The sequence below is a fragment of the Halyomorpha halys genome, unplaced genomic scaffold (assembly GCF_000696795.3).
Source record: "Halyomorpha halys isolate HHAL.00 unplaced genomic scaffold, Hhal_1.1 Scaffold363.1, whole genome shotgun sequence".
In the NCBI taxonomy this organism is placed as follows: Eukaryota; Metazoa; Arthropoda; class Insecta; order Hemiptera; family Pentatomidae; genus Halyomorpha; species Halyomorpha halys.
This window is the reverse complement of record NW_027106613.1, coordinates 831,437-851,783: the sequence shown is the minus strand read 5'-3', so window position 1 is coordinate 851,783 and position 20,347 is coordinate 831,437. Positions and strand designations below refer to the sequence as shown.

Sequence of the window (20,347 nt, the reverse complement as noted above, 5' to 3'; positions counted from 1 at the left end):
TAAATACTGCTTATAATACTATAATATTATTGAGGTGTAGATAGTTGACCATAGATTAATAAGTGGAGATGGTCGAGGGGGGGGAAGGGGTGTGGTCAACAAAAAAACATACATAAACAAAGAATTATTTATTTGTGCCGAAGTTTCAACCTGTGTTTTAAACTGTTTAGCCAGAATCTCTGCCGCAATCTCCCTGGTGAAGACCTGAAACTCAGGTCGAATAAATAATTTTTTTTTTTTTTGCTGATCGCAATATTATTGTAACCTATAATTTTAAATTACATGATAAACAGAAATATGTAGAGTCTTCCTAATGACAATTAAAAAACTTCAGTGGCTGATTCTATTTCTCAATTGTGACAAGTTCTTGTTAACCATTATCTGATATTTAATGGTTTTGTTGGAAATAAACTTTAATAATTTTTTTTTAATCCTCAATTTTATTAAAAAAACTTCAATCTTTCTCCAAAAATGATCTTCCATTCTATTGAAATTTCTCATCTATTAAGAGCATTAGAAATTGTTTTACCTGGAACGTAAGGCTTAAATATTAATCACTGTGTTAATAATAGATATCACCGATTATTTCTGGCTGGATTTTCAGAGCATGTTACAGATATTATTCTTCTGAGGACACTTATGTAATGGTATCATTATGCTATCAAATTTCATGAAATATTTTTGGAAAATATAAAAGGATTTTTGTAAAAAATGAACAAAAAAAAATTAATTTCCCACAAAACTAAAAAATTGGATCTAGGCCAATAGGACATTCTTCGTTACAATTAAGGTGTAGAAACAGTTGCAGAAGTTGTCTGGTTTTTATTTGTACACCCTGTATAAATTTTATAAAAAATAAAGTAATTTAGGGTAACAGAAATAAATTTATGCAAAATATATATTTAAAAAAATTATTACATATTATGTTTGCTTCATATTCCTGTTAAATCTTCTCAATTATAATGTGCATTTAGTTTTCTAAAGTTAAGATAGGAACGTTTTTTGGCACATTATCACCAGCATTGAAGTGTATTGAGGCCACTTTTCCATCCTTTTCAGCTTTAATTATGTGCTAAAATAAATAAATAATTGAGTTTCTTAAAGAATTAAAAGATATTATTACTAAGAACAATTATTGTTATATTTGACTATTTTTAATCGATAAACATTTTTTTTAGGCTTAGTATGTTGATAACAAATCACTTTTTTCCTGTTTACTGATGTAATAAATATTTAAATAATAACCACATTACTACTCTCGAAGAATAATAACAACTGTAAAATTGATTTTATTGTGTTGGCAGGCTCAAAAATGGATTTACTAGATGCATGTAAATCAGCATAATTGTACTTAAAAACTTAAGCCTTTGGTAAATTTTTAAGTATAATTAGGTGTCTACATCAGTAAATCCATTTTTGAGCCCGCCAACACATCAAAGTCAATTTCATAAAGTTTACAGTTGCATCATCAGAATTCTGAGGATCATTCTTTTGAGACCTATGATTCCAGTACCATATAAAAAAAAAAAAAAAAGCCACAGACGGCCAAATTGTCTCTATTAAATTTTTGGATTCTATGTATTTCAACTCTTGAGGGAGGAAAGTTAAATTTTGTTGTTGTTCGATTACAAAGAAAATTGAAAATAATGAACCAAAATATTTTCATTATATTTGTTTTAAATATAAAATAGCAACATAGGATTAACATAATTATTATTAAAAACAGCTCTTAAATAGAGTTATTTAAAAAATACTCACTTCCATTTTCATTGCTATTATTACAGCGACATTGTCTCCTTTCTTGATAACATCTCCTACTTTAACATTTACTTTTTCAATGATACCAGGCATCGGAGAAACTGCTTCTCCTTTAGTTTTTTCCGTTGATAGACTCTCATCTTCCAAATCTTCATCTTTTATTACAGAAAATTTGTGATTCCCATCCTTAAATTTTTTTTTTTTAATGTTTCAAATCAAAAGTACTTATTTTAAAAATATTTCAATCATACTTACTTCAGAAAAGACATATATTTCATCATTTGTTTTTCCAATTTTGCATTGTTTTACTTTCTTTGGAGTAAATAATTTCAATCTCATCAATGAATCACTTTTGCTAATTTCACCTCTAACTTCAACAGTTTCTTGGTTGTTGATTGTAACGTGATACCATTTATCATTATCAAATAATATTTCAGCTGTATATTCTATAACAAACATTATTAAAATAATAAATTATTATTTGAAAGTACTACAATTAATATATGGCTCCTCAAGTACATACCCTTGTTGCCCCAATTGAATTTAATGTTTCTTTTGCAGTTTTGATTAATTCTAAACGGACCTAAAATACAGAATGGATCATTTTTATCAAAGGTGGGCTGAAGTTTTAAGTCGTTTTCTTCATACAGTATCAATCCCATGGCTGCCTGAAATGAAATTAAAAACAAATCAACAATGTAATATGTCATGCCTCTAAAATTGTGAAGTATACCTTCCTACTTCCAGTCCTTCCCTTTTCCTCATTAATTTAGATCTAAACCTTCTTGAACATATGGACAAATAAAAGACATGTTCTTTACTTATTTTTTATTTATTCTTTCTCGACTTTTATTTAATCTCAGCTTACTTCCTTAATTTTCCATTTTTAGTGTGTTAATGTTTTTCCTTATGTCTACTTTTCTATCTTTACGTGTTATTATGTCTCCTGTTCATTTTTAACCTAATAGTCTGTTTGTTTTTGGTTTTTTTGTATATATACTTATCATTGTCTATTTTATACTACAACTATTTTTATTTCCTCTTAATGTTCGTTTGAATATAATTTTATTTTCACTTATATTTACATGATTTTTATCCTACCTTAATTTATTTATTTTTTTATATTATTGTCCTATAATGTCAAAATATTTTTAGTTGTTTTTGTACCTTTTTATCCCTGATGAAGCTCTAAATAGCGTGGCAAAACGTCGGCAAATAAATAGTTGCTAACTATTTTTCGTTTGTTTTTCATTTCTTTTATTATTTTATTTTTTTTCTGTATTTACTTTAATCATTCAATATATGTTTTTTTCTTTTTTTATTCATTGGTTGTTATCTTGTTCTTTGTTCTTAGCCATGGATGAAGGCTAGAAATTCTGGCCGAAATGTTGGCACTATCAAATAAGTTTTTTGAACTTATTTGTATTATTTTCTGACCACACCCCCTACCATCTTCTCCTCACATATAAAAGTAATTTTCACAGACTTCTTCAAAAGACTTATACTAATTTATATTATTATTCTTAGTTGAGGAAGTACATATCTCTTCTGTGGAAGTATAATGACACAACTGCAAAAATGGAAAATTAATAGAACAAGCATAAGAAAAATAATTTCAATTAGTTTTAATAGAATGGCCTATAGATTCTTCAGTTTTATTCTTCTATGATAGTAGTCATTAGACATTGTGGGTTGCTATAGCAACATTTAAGGCATTTTAATTCATAAAACAATAAACACCAGCCTCATTGTAATTAATTTTACATTTCTGTTCTAATTGGATTTATGAAAAAAAGTAAAAATGTGAAGAAAATGTTTATTTGAACAAAACTTAAAAAAGTGTGGAAAGTATAAAACAAAATAAGTATTTTCTTTATAAAACTAATAGAAAACCTGTTACCCGAATTATTTGAGATTGTCATAACAGGGTTTGTAGAAGAAGGGAATCAGGTTACTGATTCATCAGGCTAATGAAGTATTTTAATTTTTTTTGTGGAAGGGAAATCTGTTGTGGGATCAGGGAGGATTTTATAACAAAAGACAAAGAGTCTAATTCTCTAATGGATGCCAACAGCCAACAGACCTTATACAAAGGAAAGCCTAGTGTCCAGGTTAGAGAAGCAATGTTGCCATCAACTATTTTATTTACTGTAATATTTACAAATTAAATAATAATATCAATTTTCTTTTTTAATACCAATTAATTTATTTTAATTCTACTTCTTTCAACTCTACTTCCTACTATTTTTAAACTGAAAAATATACCCCTTTACAAACCTAATTAGTTTTATTTGTGACACCTGAAACAAGTTTCCTTCTTTATCCTTTACACAATTAAAGGCTATCTTGTCATTAAGTGAATTAAAATTATAGAAATCTTCATAACTCATTTCTTTAACTGTTAAGAGCTCATCATAAAAGCATTTCTGATTACTAAAAAATATTGGTCAGGAATATAAATAGGTCCTGATTTCTTGGTCCTTTTTAAACCCCTTTCGATGATGCTATGTACTGCATCACCCTTGTTCTGAGTCTAACTTCCAATGAAGTATTTATGGGTCATAGAATGGACGTTCAGATGGCTGAGAGCAAACAAGTACATTAGCATCATGTATCTGCAAAGTAAATGATGTCAAATGGAATAGATATTTATCAGAGTAGAATCACACAAACAACACTTATGTCGTTGTTGCACTGAAAACAAGTTCCAATCTTGCCATAAACAGGCGTAGAGTCAATACCATTCTGGACAAAGTAGACCACACTTTCCATTCTAAAAAAGAATTGACAATTGAGTCCCTATTCTACTGGAGAGGAAGCTAAATAAGCATACGGGTTATAACAACATGTCTTTCTTCCTATGAGAAATTTTGTAAATATAAACTATATTGAAAATAAAGTAAATTTCATAAAAAATTGCAGTTGTCTCGTTATTCTTCTGGAGCGGTGTTATGTAACAGGTGATAAATTTTTATTATAGTAAGTAAACAATTTTCATTGAGGATACCTGAATTACAGTTTCATTTGTTGGTGTTGACAAGTTCAAATGTTCTCTGTTCTCTTCAATAAAGCCTGTATGAACATTTCCATCAATTAAATTCTTATTCGAACACAGCGTCCTCAGAAAATCCACATTGTTTTCAATCCCAACTATCTAACAGAAAAGTATAATCAGTATTCATCATAATTCAATATATTTTGAAGGGACAAATATATTATTTGAATGTTACATTAAAATTCTTCAAAGAAGTCTCCATTTTTGAAAATACTTCTTTCTCATCAGGATGCCAGACAACCAGCTTTGCAATCATTGGGTCATAGTGTACAGTTACTTCATCACCACTAGTTACACCTTGAAAAAAAAGAATTTAAAGTAAATACGTAAAAAAAAATAATAATAGGCATGACTCTCATTATCAACCTTCTGTCAGTCGCCACTTATCTGGGAGATGCAGTTCCTAGTTTGTTTATTTGTCTTTGTACAGGATTTCCTAAAGAAGGGTATGGCTCTAATAGATTCCTAATGTTCTATTCCTCACAAAAGGACAATTAAAATTTTTCTGATGCAATGTTAATATTAGAAAGTAATGTTTTAGCGTTTTTACTTATGAGAGGTCCACGTCAATATAATCGCTCAATTTTTTTTTTATAAATTCTTAATTATAAAAATATTAGTCGTTAAACACATAAAAACATTTGCAACTTTACCAAAAGATTTTTTCTTTCTCTTTTTTTTATACAATTTTACACAAGTTTTAACAATTTTTGTTCAATAATATTTAGGGTAGTATGAAATATCTGGAAATCATAACATACCAAAAAAAAAACAACTATTATTTAATCATCATATCAATTCAAAATTCAAAAACGCAAAGAAAATAATCTATAAAATGTATCCATATTTTAACAAAATATGGATCCGAAATTGGAAGGGCCCTGCCAAGAATTTCAAAAGACAATTGAATAATTGAAAACTCTAAGATAGTTAAATCGAGCAATATTTAAAAAGCTCCTGCAATTGAAAAACAGCATGAAACCCTCCACGGCCGCCCACCATGGTAGCCTTACTTATCTAACATTTTAAACAGACAATTACAGTGAGTAGGTTTGATGCCGTTTTTCAATTTCAGGCGCTTTTTAAATATTGCTCGATTAAACTATCTTAAAGTTTTCTCTTCCTGTTTTAAGCTAATATTTCAAAAGTGATATAGGACCTTCGGGTCTGCAGGGCGGGTCTGGCAGGGAAGGATTGCCTTTTTTTGTGTTATGATCTCCTCTTGTGAGATTGTGACATGTCGTACATCGACCAACCTACTCGCTATAATTGTCTGTTTGAAAAGTCAGATAAATAAGGCTAACATTGAGGGCGGGAGTGGAGGGTTTGATGCAGTTTTTCAATTTCAGGCACTTTTATTTTAATATTTCAAAAGTTCAAATTGCATCATCGTAAAGTAGAAAAAATTTTCATTAAGAAATATAGTTTTGCTTTACTAAATTTATCATATGGGGCTTATGGACAACACTTTAATTTGTGAGTGTTTTCCTAAACACTTCCCATTAATAAGGGAGTGCTGTTAGTGGCTAATATTGTAACTTTAGCAGGAAGTGGGTTGTTATGGATGTTGGGGATTATGCTCAATCTTCAGGTTTTCAGGTTCAAACAAACACTTGATAAGTTAGGCCTTAAAGTACGTTGTTTGACCAATTTCTACGTTCAATGGCTTTATAAATTATAGTAGAAAATTAGTAATAGAATTTTATTTGTAATTATTAATTTTATTAGTAACTTAAACAATTTATAAATATAATTATGAATAAAACATCAATGTTATTGGCAACATATGGATTTATTCTAAAAAGAGATACAGTTATAATGAATCACCTGTTTCTACACGAACATTTTCTCCCTCAGGAAGAGAAATAGCTTCGATTTTTCCAGCAGTAGGCATGAAGTCCTGATTCTCGGCATATATTCGGGCTTCAACTGCATATCCTGATAATTTTAACTGGTCTTGCTTCAAAGGGATAGGCTCGCCTGCGGCTACTCGTAGTTGCCATTCAACCAGATCAACACCTGTAACCATTTCGGTTACTGGGTGTTCAACCTAGGCAGATTTTTTTTATTACTAAACTTTCACTTACTGCAAAGTGTAAAGATAAATGAAGCAATGCCAATGTATGGATTGTAAATTTTTAGATTTATTAAAAGAATTGTTTGAAAATTTGAATCAATCATTAAAAAATGCAATGAGCATACCATTGAAACTGGATTAAAATAATATTAATTGTGACCTCTATACAATTTTTAAATAATCTTTGTGTGATAAAAAAAAAATATATACATCTCAATTTGGGCCAAAAAAATCATGTAGTGAAACATCTATACATTGGCATGAATAGCCTTCTGCTATTACAAAAATAATATTGTCCAGTATTATTGACCTATATTTGTTGTTATTATCATTTAATTTATTGGTTAGTATGGTTAAACTGTTTGAATCTATATCAATCCATAAAAAATACACAGGATACTCAGATTTCTTTTGATAGTTATAAAACTTTTTAAATTATTAATTTATTATTATTTTTTTTTTACATCTGTTACTGTTAAATTAAGTCTAAAAGAACAACCATAATTTTTTCAGTTTAAACAACAGTTCACGTTCAGCTGTTTCTTTAAGCGACTGAGGTCTAGCCTCACTTCAGTAATGTTGCTGCTGTAACATGCCTTGGAGACCTCAATACCCAACACTCTGCTTGGCCTTATAACTACAACAACTGTATCTCCAAGACCAGGTTGATTGTCTTCCATTCAGGAGTATACACCTTCAGTCATGCAGCCTAGCCATCAAGGACTTCTTCGATGCTTGACCTGAGATCTGCACACGGTTACGGATTGCTAGGTGGTGGCATTCTGTCCTTCTACACAGGGCTCTAAGATCTTGCACCTTAGAATATGCACTCCTCAATTGACTGTAGGCACATACCCTACAGAATGTTGCTACCATCCTATGGAGATTCAAGACTAAGAATATCCTTGGAACTTGCTTGTCATTAGTAGTAGACAATTCACCTCCTGTCCTCCTAACTTAACCTTACTGGACCTAAATTGACTAAGGCCTTCTGATATTTGTGCACCCCACCTCCTAAATTTGTACTTAGACTAAAAACACATACCATGACAGATATGTTAATATTTTTCCCATAATTAAGCTTATTCCTTAAGGCTTGAACTAATACAATTTTAACTTTAGATTTTAAAGACTATCTTCCTTAAATTTCTTAAGAGCCAAGCATTATAAAATCAATATTTGTATTGATACCTTTATTAAGGAATAAAATGTAATAATATAATTAATAGTAATAGTTCAATTATCAAAATATCAATAAATATTTTATATATTATCCTATGGATATCTATTTGATACCTGAAGTCTTGTGTTCATTTCCATGAAGTAAAAATTATCATTTTCGTATAGAAAATGATAATTTTTACTTCATGGAAATGAATACTCGTATTCATTTCCATGAAGTAAAAAGTAGAATCCTTAGTATCTAAAATAAATTCCACTGTTCCTGCTCCAACATAGTTAACAGCTCTGGCAGCACTAACACCAGCAACTCCAAGTTCGTTTCGCTTGTAATCATCAATCAGGGGCTATCAAAAGATTTGAAAAATATTAGGAAATAATTGGAAAGTTCCAGACACAAAGTCTTGAGTTTCTAAAATAACACATCTAACATTAACAGCCAAAAAGATATCTATCAAATTATATATGTATATTATCTGCCAAGTATCTTTAATTGATGCACTGTCTCTATTTGATGTGAGACAAGCTGTAGTTTTTCTGAATATTGGTATCTTTGGAAAAACATTGACATGATTATAAAGTACTGAATTTTTGAGAATTAATGTGTGTTCTTTTTTTTTTTTTTTAAATAAGAACTTGGAAGATCTCTGATAACCACTGTACAAGAAACTAAAATATATAACATCCATATTCTGAGCTAATATAATGATAATAGAGATATTATAATAAGATAATAGGTATATTTTTTACATTAAATTAGCAATTAATAGTGCTTTAAGATTTATTAACTCAATTCAAGAAAAATTTACACTAACGTCAATGTTCTTCCATAGGTGGAATATATGTTATTTTGTTTTTCTGTTCTAATATCGCCTGAATTGGTGAAAGATTGGTTGGTTGGCTGTCATCAACTGAAGGATTTGTGTCTGAAGTCTTCCTAACAGTTAATTTATATCTCCTGCTGAGTTGTTATTATGATTTATTAAGATTTGAACAGATCAACTATAGCTAATTAATTAACAATATTAAATGTATTAATAATATTTTATAGCTTACAGCAGGAGCCTGTTCAATAATCTTTTGATGACGGCGTTGAATACTACAATCCCTTTCAAAGAGATGAACATAATTTCCATGTTTATCACCAAACACCTGAACTTCCACATGTCTAGGCCTTTCAATATACCTAATGGAAAAAAAAATAATAAAAGAGGTCAGTTAAATAAATAAACTATGATTATAAAAAAATTAATTGAAATTAAAAGATGGTTTTTGAAATTTCCAGAAAATGCACCTTATCTTTATAACTCTTTGGTTATTAAAAAATAAACAAAACAATAAAATGAAAAAAAAACTAACTTAATTAACATATATTTGATGCCAAAAAAATATTTTAAAACAAATGACCTTTTGTCAATATAGACCATTATTTTTAAAAATTTACTGTTCTTCAAAACTAGGAGGTGATGGTGATGAAAATTTGAGGTATATTTTCCAATAAAATAAGAACATAAATATCAGTAAATTAGTAAAACAAAAAAAAGTATGAACATGCAATATTAAAATTAGAAATATTTTTTTAAAAATAAAACTTCTTGTATTCTAATTTTAGAGTAAAGTAGTCCATAAAATAAAATCTGTTTGCATGTCTTTGTGATGGTACTATGGGAACCGTTTAGCCCCTTTCCTATGTCCATTTCTAAGTTATACTAGTAGAAAATTTATGATTAAGCATTGTGGGTACTGTATATCTCCTAACCCTTGTCCATTTCTGAAATATACCAATAGGAAAATTTTTATTAAACCTTTAATAATCATAACAATGATTTAAAACATTATGGGCGTAAATAAATAATAAATTAAAGGTTAAATGAATAGATATTAGGTTGAGAAGAAGAGGAAGCGATTCCTATTTTGTACCAAAAATGATCGTCACCATTTTTAGATTTTAATATATTATGGGGCAAATACGCACCATGATAATTACAAATATTGCAAAATACAATTTGGTTTTGAAAGGAACCATAAGGTTAGGTACACAACATACTAAAACTAGGAAACTGTAGCAGATGATCTGAGGGTGTATCATTTTCAAAAACAGATAAGTTGATCATCAGGAAAAAACCAATTCTATGACTAGGCAATTTCATACAGTTTACTTTTCTCAAAAAGCTGAATTGTTGTTGACTAGTTGTAGTACTAACCTTAGGATATATGGTCATGTTAGAGAAGTGATAACTTGATAGGAATCTTGAAAAGAGATAAATGCGAAGAATGTATTATTAAAAACATAATTTAATATGTATAAACTATTTACTATTCTTAGTCATTTTATGAACCAGAAAGAATTATTCATCTGTCTTAATCAAACAATAACTAGTTTTTATTATAGATTTTAAAGCAAATACTGACACTCGCAAACATCTTTTTTACCTTTCAAGTAGAACGTCTTGATCTCCAAATGCTCGAAGCGATTCTCTCCTTGCTGAATCTAATCCATTTAGAAAATCAGTTTCAGATTTTACAATCCTCATTCCCTGGAAAATAAGAATTAAATAACTATATTCAAAAGAATAATAGAAATTTACAATTTCAATATAAGAAACTACTCTTGTATGAACTAAAACTATTCATATAATGAACCTCTCTAATTAGTTGATGGAAAGTCTTGATACCTTTTTTCAAACAATCAAGCCAAAGTATAATTTTGAATACTTGTAACTTATTGAAAAATAACATTATTGATAACTTAAATTTAAAAAAATATGGGGAATATACCATCATACCTTCCCCCCTCCTCCTCTGACAGCTTTAATCATCAAAGGATAACCAATTTTATCGGCTTCTTGTCTAAGTCTGTCATTTGATTGATCATTTCCATGATAACCAGGTACAATTGGAATTCCAGCATTACCCATCAACTCTTTGGCTAAACTGCAAAACGAAAAATTGTTAGTGCTGATTAGAAGGAAATCAGTGTAGAAAATAGTTTTTATAATTTTTTCTTGAAAATGAAAAACTACTACAACCTATATTGACTCTGGACTGCTACAACCCATCGAGGGTCAGTGATTCAGTATTTTTGTAAGGAAGTATTGTTTATTAAACAATGGTTGTATAAGGAGGTGATTTGTTCATGACCACGCTCAACTGCTAAATTTTTCCCCAATTAAGGGTACCCACTTTATGAGGCTGGATGGATTCCATAGAGCTTTCACAACCCACAAGGTTGACTCATGGCTATAGTAACAGAATAAATAATTACCTACTACAGCCAGATTCAAACCCAGGTCCTTGGAGATGGTAGCACAGTACCTTATGCATTGAACCACTCTGCTCTGCAGAATTTTTTTTATTAGATAAGAAAAATATAATATATACAGAAAGGTGTTAGTCAAGTAAAAAATGTATATTAGTTCAGTATTTCTTGAAAGATAATAGAATAAAAAATTAAACGAAAACTGAGTTTTGAAGGAAAATGTTGTAAATGTGCAGAAGGGCTGCAAGGATGGCAGGAAGGCTTAGTTTAATTATTTTTACCGCAGTTTGGTCTTGTCAAACATTGTTCATTTGGGATTTGAGCACAGAAGTAATTAAATCATCGGGAGTTATGTAAAGGAAATAGAAATGATCTGGGTTAAATGGAGTTTGAGGGATAAGATAGGAAAGTGTGTAGACCTGAGGCTCATTCGGAAGAGTTTCACTTAAAAATGCATTTAGACCATCAGGTGAGACTGTATAATAAGAGGTGGATGAGGAGCCGGTAATAAAGAATTTTTCACTTTTTTATGAAACTATAAGATACATAAAAAAAATTAAATATATTAAAAGATAATAAAAATAGAGATAATGCAGTGAAGAAAAAATATATTTACCAAGTTGAAGAGAGGTACAGGGGAGGTTTTATGTTAAATAAGGTTTGTAAAATAATTGAACAGTAATTGTAATGTAGTAAATATAAAAATGAGGTGAAAAAATTATCTGTTGAATTAAAAAGAGTAGATCTGCAGCAAACCATTATCAAACTTTTCTATAAAATATTTTCTATAATTTATTTATTCCCCTTTGAAACCTAACCATATAAAAACAGTTGACAATGGTAGCATATCTCCATTCACTAGATCACAGCCCTTAAGAGATAAAAAAAAGTTATTTCTACTTCTAAGAAAGCTCTTTTCATAAATAATACAAATGAATATATGGCTACACACTGCTGCCTCACTAAAACTTTCCAAATTTGGGACTACATCCTAAATGTTGTGAAATTGTGTTGTAATTTCTTTTTCTTTGCAAAATTTTGATAATGAAGTTTTGCTTAAATAGGGCATAGCGTATCAGTAGTCCATAGCCTAATCTGAGTGAGCGGTATTTGTGGTGGACTATTCTGCACCTGTTTTCAAAATATTTCTGCAATATTTTAACAAAAACTCACAATTGTTACTATAACAGGATCATTTAAAAACCTCTACCATGCACTGAAATAAATAAACAGTGTTACCTTTTAATGCCCATATCTCTGATGGCTGATGGAGGAGGCCCAATAAATATTATTCCTGAATTAGTACATAGCTCAGCAAATTCTGCATTTTCTGACAAAAAACCATAGCCTGGGTGTATTGCTGAAGCATTAGATTTCTTTGCAGCTTCAATTATTTTATTTCCTTCAATGATAATTTCAAAATTATAAATTTAGCTGTCAAAGGTAAGCAATTTATAGAAGATAAATTAAGTATAACCATTTTACCACAAAAACTGAAAATAATTTATTTCCATTAAATCAAGTAGCATTATAACACCCAAAAGTCTTGTATATTAATGAGACTAATAGTGTTATGAAATTTTGTTATAAATATTCAATTTATTATTCAGAAAATAATATATATAAATAATTTTTATATAGTTAAAAGCTTTGAGGGTTCTAAATTAAAAACTTAATTTGATTTCATTAAAAAATTATTAACATGCTTCAGATTAGATTATAAATTTAACTAGATTGATATTAATAATTAAAAATTGAATATGTTTGTAACTATCTATCTATCCGTGGTGCTACAGCCCAATTTGGACCTTGGCCTCCTCAATGAGCCTTCGCCATGTAGCTCGTTCTTTTGCGCCCGCTCTCCAGTTGTGGATGCTCAGAAGTTCCCTGGAATCCCTGATGACGGCATCTTCCCATCTCAGCCTTGGCCTGCCTCTTCCTCTGGTCCGATGCAGCTTATAGTCCAGCAATCTCCTCGGGATCTCATCCGCTGGCATCCTGACAACATGGCCAGCCCAGTGCAGCCTCCCCAGCCTTATGTGCCGCATCACATCTATCTACCTTGACACAACCAAATATTCGGCACAGAATTTTTCTTTCGAAGACCAAGATCTCCTTTTCTTCAGCGCTTGTCAGGGTCCAGGCTTTCGATCCGTAAGTGAGGACTGGCTGGATTAGTGTCTGGTCTAGCATTTGGTGCGGCGAGTGACAGCTCGACTCCTCAAGTGCTTTTTAAGTCCAAAATAGCATCTTTTGGCCTTCATTCCTTGATTGTAACTATGATCACATAACTTTCGGTTCATAATTTTTAAAAATATATTTGCATATAACTTGCCAAGTTTCAAAACAGACTCTACATATTTTCAAAAATTTTACAAGAATCATCAAAAACATATGTTTATCCAAAACAACCTCATATATTTGGATTCATTTTTTTTCTTAACTGAAATGATTTTGGTCGATACGGCTTTACTAGGTGATGTAGTGCAGTGAGAACATATGAAAAATAAAATGGAAAATTTGTTCCAAACTGATATAATCACTACACAAATTTAATTTTGACAGACCTAAATAGAAATAGAAAATGGTTAGAACTTTGACAGATTAACCAAAAACAACAAAATAACAGTTAATAATAAATCAGATAATAGGAATTGGGGATTTCATTATGCTGACACTTTAAGAAAAAACTAAATCAGTTTGGTCATAATTTTAATAGTGAATTCTGATCAAATAATTCTATTAGAGATACAAATCGGTAACAACAATAAATTCTTATAGATGAAGTATAATAAATAAAAAAACTGAAAAGAGCACAACTAAAACAAAATTTTTGATTAGGAATAATTTGATAATAAGAACTTAAAGATGACGAAGCACAGATAAAATATCCCAGTAATGAATTAGACCTGGCAAGTTGCGCAACTGGTCAAACATTGGTATAAAGATTTTAATAACGGGACTGGACAATGATTTAATACTATTGACTATGTAAGTATTAAATATAAAAGATTATTAGTCTGACTCTCACATGAATATTTTAAATAGCAGCTTTGAAGCCAAATTGCTAGGTCATTATTAAATCTTTAAAGAAGGTATTCAGTAAAGAATACATTTCTACTAGTTTTTATAGATTTTGTTACTGTTGATGTAATGTACAGAATATAAAAAAAAAATCATAATAAAAAATGGATTCATAACCAACATTTTTTATCAAACATTTTACATAATAAATAACAAATGAGATTTTTTTATGTGAGGAACTCTGAGATAACATGATGGATCCTTGCATAATGTTTCACATTTTGTGAGAGGAAATTAAAAATTAATAAATACTTACTACTGGGTCTTTTGAAATTAATAAATAAATATATCTATTTTATAATATTTTCAAAAATTGCATTTTCAATAATCAATAATACAAATTAATGGGTTGCTATTCAAATTTCAAACCTCTTAAGTAACTGTCTTGAGCACTTGCTGGGCCTATGTAGAATGCTTCATCTGCCTGAAAAATAATATTAATATTAAATGGTAGTAATTGTTGACTAAGTTAAACAATATTTATATAAAGATATAATTCCTAATAGCCCGTATTTACTTAATAAAAACTAGACTAAGTGATATAATAAAAAATAAATATTGACATTTTTATGATATAAAAAAATATATCTGAATTGAACAAGAAAATATTTCTTTTAAAAGAAACAGAAGTAAGAATTACTATTAAAAACATAGTTTTTTTTTTTTTTTATAAAATACTGACGAAATTCAACATTAATTATTTTTAAATTAGCAATGAATGACTGATTTTTTTTTTTGGTGGATGGGGGGGGTTAATAAAATAATTACCATTTGAACATGCATCGAATTTAAGTCTACTTCACTGTAAACTGCAACTGTTTTAATTCCAAGTTTTTTTGCTGAGCGAATAATCCTGCAAGCGATTTCTCCTCTATTGGCAATTAATATTTTCTTCAGTCCAGATAAAACCGCCATAGTATATGTTTAAATATAAATAATGCAAGTTGACTTCAGCCTTTGGCTCTTGTTAAGTTATTCTCCCGTTGAATTTTAATAACTGCTTTATCTCCTGGTATACCATGAAGATATCTTCTCTTTTATCTTTAAATGTCAAGATTGATAACGGTGTCCGTTTTAACAAATATAACCTCCCCATTGTCGACGTGTTTCGTGTGCTGTCAAAGTGTTGTGTATTTACAAAGTATATCTTTAAATTGATTTCGTTCTTTTGAATGTTAATATTTATTTACAATTGTTATTCGAATCGATGATGCAACTATTTTTACTAATACACTTTTCAGAACAATCTTAATATTGATTCGACATCTTTAAAAATTAAAGAGATGGATATTACTCCCTTGTTTAGATCCACAGTGAAGGAGAAAAGAAAACAAGTAAAGGCATTAGGAGGTAGCGTTAGTGATACAGATTTATTTCATAAATCAAAAGAAAAATGTCCTTGCATTACAAAATTCAAAGACCTTGTTGAACAAATAAGTAAGCTTAGAGATTTCCTTTTGGATAAGCGCAAGTCATATATGAATCTGTCTCCTGTCAACTTAATTAACAATGATGATATGACTGAATTTGACAGAGACAAAGTAGATAATCAAGCTCAACACATTATAAAAACCTGTACTCAGTTGATTTCTTCTTACAAGAAAGAGACTTATAATTTTGATGAAGAGAATCAAGCAATTGAAAACCGAAGAGCCATCCTTGACTTAATCGAAGCATATTTAAAGGCTGTTTGTAAAATATATACAGAACAAAAGGCAATAAGAGTAAAATTGACTGTAGAATTGCAAAAAATGTCCAAACTAACTCAAGGCAATTTAGATTTTAAGGAAAATAACAGCTTAGCTGAAACCAAAGAGCGTGATAAAAGTAAATCACAAATTGAAATAGAGGATAAGAAAGTTATAGATTCAGAACGCCTCCATTATTCAACGTTTGCTGCTGTGAATGCGACAGAAGAAAACACTCTGTCAGGGGAAGAACTGCAGATGTTTGAAATGGAGAATGAACAACTCTACAATGAATTAAATAGTTTAAATGATGAGGTCAATATTTATATTTTATCCAATTTTTTTATTATTTATTGTCATAATTTGATCTATAGTATTCTTTATGCTCATAAATTGTGTCTGTTATAATTGATTCAGTTAGAATTCTATTTTCTGCAAATATCATGATGAGTTCTTCCACTAACAGCATAAACATGTTTTTTAATTATTGTTTAATATCATTGATATAGTACTGTCCAATAGAGGTGTAGCTGCTGCCGTTAATTTTTCACTACTCTAAATGTTAAATCAAATTATAACATGAATGTTTTGGGATTCTCCAATTATGTCTTGGATTGTATTATTATAGTTTCATTTAGTCTATTGATTTAAAGGTAAGATAAAAAGGAGGTAATTAAGAGCTAGTTGACAGTGGTCTTAAATATAGATAATGGTAGGTGAGGAGTCATTCAGCGTGAAACAGTAGCTGTTTATTATTTAATGTTGGCTGTTATTTCAACCCTCTATTCAGGTATTTAAACTAGATACAAACAATGAGTGCTAGGAATTGTGGGATATGCTAATAGGTTCATTGAAGTAGCTAATTAAATATTTTAATCAGTCTGAGTTCTCCCTACTAAAAAGACATGTAGCTTAACATTTAAGATATTACCTTTATTTACGTTTCATATTTGGCTTACTTAATGCTATTATTTTTTCAGGTGAAGGACATTCAGAGTAAAGTAATTAAAATTGCAGAACTTCAAGAAGTTTTCACGGAGAAAGTAATGGAGCAGAGTGACGAAATTGAAAGGATTTCTACAACTCTTGTTGGCACAACAGAAAATTTGAAAGATGCTAACGTTCAAATACGACAAGCTATTCAAAGTAATGCTAGTCTACGGATATATTTACTTTTTTTTCTGCTAGTCATGTCGTTTTCTTTGTTATTTTTAGATTGGTATAATGATTAAAGAATATATATGTATATTTTTCTAAATAATGTTTTATTTGATTCCATTTCCTTCTACTTTACTTCTTCTTAATTACTTTTGTACATTCTTGAAAATAATATTTTTATACAACTGTTCTCATTTTCTTAAATATTAAAGAAGTAACATTGCTCGATAAATGTTGATACTGAATTTAATTATATAACTTTTTCTTTTACAGTTTTTATTCTAGATTGTCTTAAGATGAAAGGATTTCTTAAAAAATCTATTGAATCACAAGTGATTTAACTGACAAATTTTTAGATCTCTGCCTGTCTTTCTTATTAACCTCTTCTAGTAGGGATATTGGCAAGGCAGGATAAGGGAAGGGGTGTCACCTTGTAATTTGGAAAGCCCAAAATATTGGGAAATTTGAAATTTTGAAACCTACTTTGAACTGCGAAAACTGTGATAAAACATTTCCTCAAAGAGTTACTATAATTTAATATTAATACCAATCATACCTTTTACGGTGATAAATTACGAATTTGAACAGAAAAGAAAATAAGTGCTGTCATGAGCAGCAACAGGTAAGTGAAAAGTTCTTACTAGTTTGAAAACCCAAGAACTAAGGAAATTGATAATTATGAGAGATAGTTGACCGTGGATGATAAATGAGAAGATGGTTGGGGGTGCGGTCAATGAAACACAAATAAGTATGACTAACTTATTTTAATGTGCCGACGTTTCGGCTAGAGTTTCTAGCCTTCTTCAGGGCTGCTCGCTGCTGCTCAACTTTTCAGCGAGCAGCCCTGAAGAAGGCTAGAAACTCTAGCCGAAACGTCGGCACATTAAAATAAGTTAGTCATACTTATTTGTGTTTCATTGACCGCACCCCCAACCATCTTCTCCTCAAGGAAATTGAAGTTCTGAAAATGTACTTCATATTGTGAATATTGCATTTATATATTATGAAATTGGCAAAGCTCTTGATAACCAAGAATTATCATTTAGATAATATATTTCTTTTCAGGAAGGTACCTATTGTCAGATTTTTAACTTCATCTTAAGAGCTAGCCTAATTGATGGAACCTAAGACCATATAAGGTTACTTAATGAAGTCTAACTTCTCAAAATGTACTTAGTTGCAACTGAAGTAAGGCATTGATGGATGCTGAAACTTTTCTCTCTATAATGGCTGATGAAAAATAAATATTATAATGTGTACCACTACACTCCATGATTTGTCAGTGGTTCAGTACTCAGTAAGGAAGTACTGTTTCTTGAATAATGATGATATTATAAATGATTTGTTCATGATTACGCTCAACAGCTAGATTTTTCACCAACTAAGGGTACCCATTTCATTAGGCTGGAGGGCTCCCCGAACCCACAGAGTTGACTCACAGCTACAGTAACAGAATAAATAATTATCTGCCACAGATGGGTTCTTGGAGTTGGCAACACAGCGCCTTACTGAGCCATCCTGCTTTCTATAATGGCTGATACTTCACTATAAGTTCCATACAAAGACACACTGTGTTGTGGTGAGAACTGTCATTGATGATGGAGTCTCAGGAGAAATGTTGAAGTAGATACTGTTGAATGTTGTGATAAAAGTGTGGCAGAGCTGAATGAAGTAGGAATATATACAACAAAAATGGTTTTAAACTATATGATTATGCTAATTGATGGATGGTTCATGGGAGCAAAAACAAAAATAGTTCCTCAATTACCTGGTGCCCCATGCATTTTACCAAGATCAGGGACCAAATACGGCATCTGATGTCTCGCATGTAAACAAATTTTACAACTCTTTTTTAAAATTTAACAAATACATGTTTTTTTTTTTCATCTTGTTAAAAAAAATTCAAACATTTAAAAAACAATAGAAATTGACAGGGCTGTAACTAAAGAAACATCTTTCTGTGACTAATTGAAATGCTATTGCTTCAGCCATAAGAGCCGTTCAAAAATCTCTTGAAGCAACTGTGGATCTCATCCTAGAAATTTCGCCGGACAAAACATTAGACTCCACAACCAGAACAGATTCATTCGGACTGTTTAAGAAGAACTACACTTTTGACTTCATTGTGGTTCGTTATTTCATGAAGATGGTTGCTAATAAAATAAAAATGCTGACATGTTGGATAAACCTTTTTTCAGTATTGTTGAAGGCATAACCCTTATCGAAGGCATCATAAATGGGCTTTTGGTAATTTTTAATAATATGGAATTGAATGACATAATTGAAACTACGATAACATTTTGTGATAAACTTGTTGTTGATTCAGAAATAGATTAAACCAGACAGAAAAATTTCATTTTCAATGAGGTTATAATACAGTTGAGAGAGCTCTAAACTCATCAAGGAATTTTTCATTTCAATAAATGAAATTTTTAAATTTCTTCTAGATTAGAAAAATCTCGACTAAGAAAACATTCAAAAGGTCCTTTCCACATGCTAAGCTAGAAGCCTCTTCTTTAAGGACTCAGTTGGAAACACTTATTGCCATTTGCAGTGGCAAAACATTCGTTAGAATTGAACAAGTCGAAAATATGAAAAATGTTCTTAACCATACTGTTAAGGTAAGATTAGCACACTGGTTTTGCTTGTAGCTACCACTGCTTTTGGGCAGGAATAAATGAATATTTTTTAGTCATATTTAGTTAAAAATTGTAAAATCAGGACTCAAAAATAGACTAGCTGATTTATTTGACAACCTGATTTTACTCTTACCTCTTACTGCAGCCGTGCCAGTTCTTATCCGATCTGAGGGGGATTGATTTTTACTTTGTGGTGGCCCCACGGAATGAAAACTTGACCCTCCCACTCCGGTTAGGAAAGGTTGGTAACCTGTAGGATATACCTTTCTGTTTTTATTTAGCATTCTTAATATTTTTCAGGACTTGATGTTATATACCTCCTATTCTATTAGCGATGGTTGACATAAGATGTCTCTAGAATGGTAGATGATTTTTTAAAGTATTAAAATTTTTTTTTTACTTATGAGGTATAACAGCTTAAGCGACAAAGGCAATGTGAGGTTAAATCAG

At 30.2% G+C, this 20,347-nt stretch overlaps 2 protein-coding genes across 3 annotated transcripts; one reads left to right on the top strand and one right to left on the bottom strand.

Moving 5' to 3' along the window:
• Positions 1-113: 113 nt before the first annotated feature.
• Mccc1 (Methylcrotonoyl-CoA carboxylase 1) lies at positions 114-15,433 on the bottom strand. 2 transcript variants are annotated; one of them, XM_067044992.1, is made up of 16 exons: positions 15,181-15,433; positions 14,782-14,836; positions 12,568-12,730; positions 10,856-11,003; positions 10,503-10,606; positions 9,126-9,255; positions 8,298-8,416; positions 8,187-8,220; positions 6,641-6,863; positions 4,989-5,110; positions 4,766-4,912; positions 2,282-2,426; positions 2,014-2,204; positions 1,759-1,944; positions 919-1,072; positions 114-204 (listed from the first exon to the last, which is right to left on the bottom strand). In XM_067044992.1, exons 1-15 carry the CDS (start codon positions 15,325-15,327, stop codon positions 971-973), a joined length of 2,016 nt encoding a protein of 671 aa, XP_066901093.1. In that variant the 5' UTR covers positions 15,328-15,433; the 3' UTR covers positions 114-204; positions 919-970. The 2 variants fall into 2 exon arrangements, with proteins under 2 accessions (XP_066901093.1, XP_066901094.1); XM_067044993.1 differs by having other exon boundaries at positions 114-193.
• Positions 15,434-15,454: 21 nt separating this feature from the next.
• On the top strand, positions 15,455-17,361 carry Syx18 (syntaxin 18). Its single transcript, XM_014422266.3, has 2 exons — positions 15,455-16,415; positions 17,081-17,361. Exons 1-2 carry the CDS (start codon positions 15,696-15,698, stop codon positions 17,330-17,332), a joined length of 972 nt encoding a protein of 323 aa, XP_014277752.1. The 5' UTR covers positions 15,455-15,695; the 3' UTR covers positions 17,333-17,361.
• Positions 17,362-20,347: the final 2,986 nt, after the last annotated feature.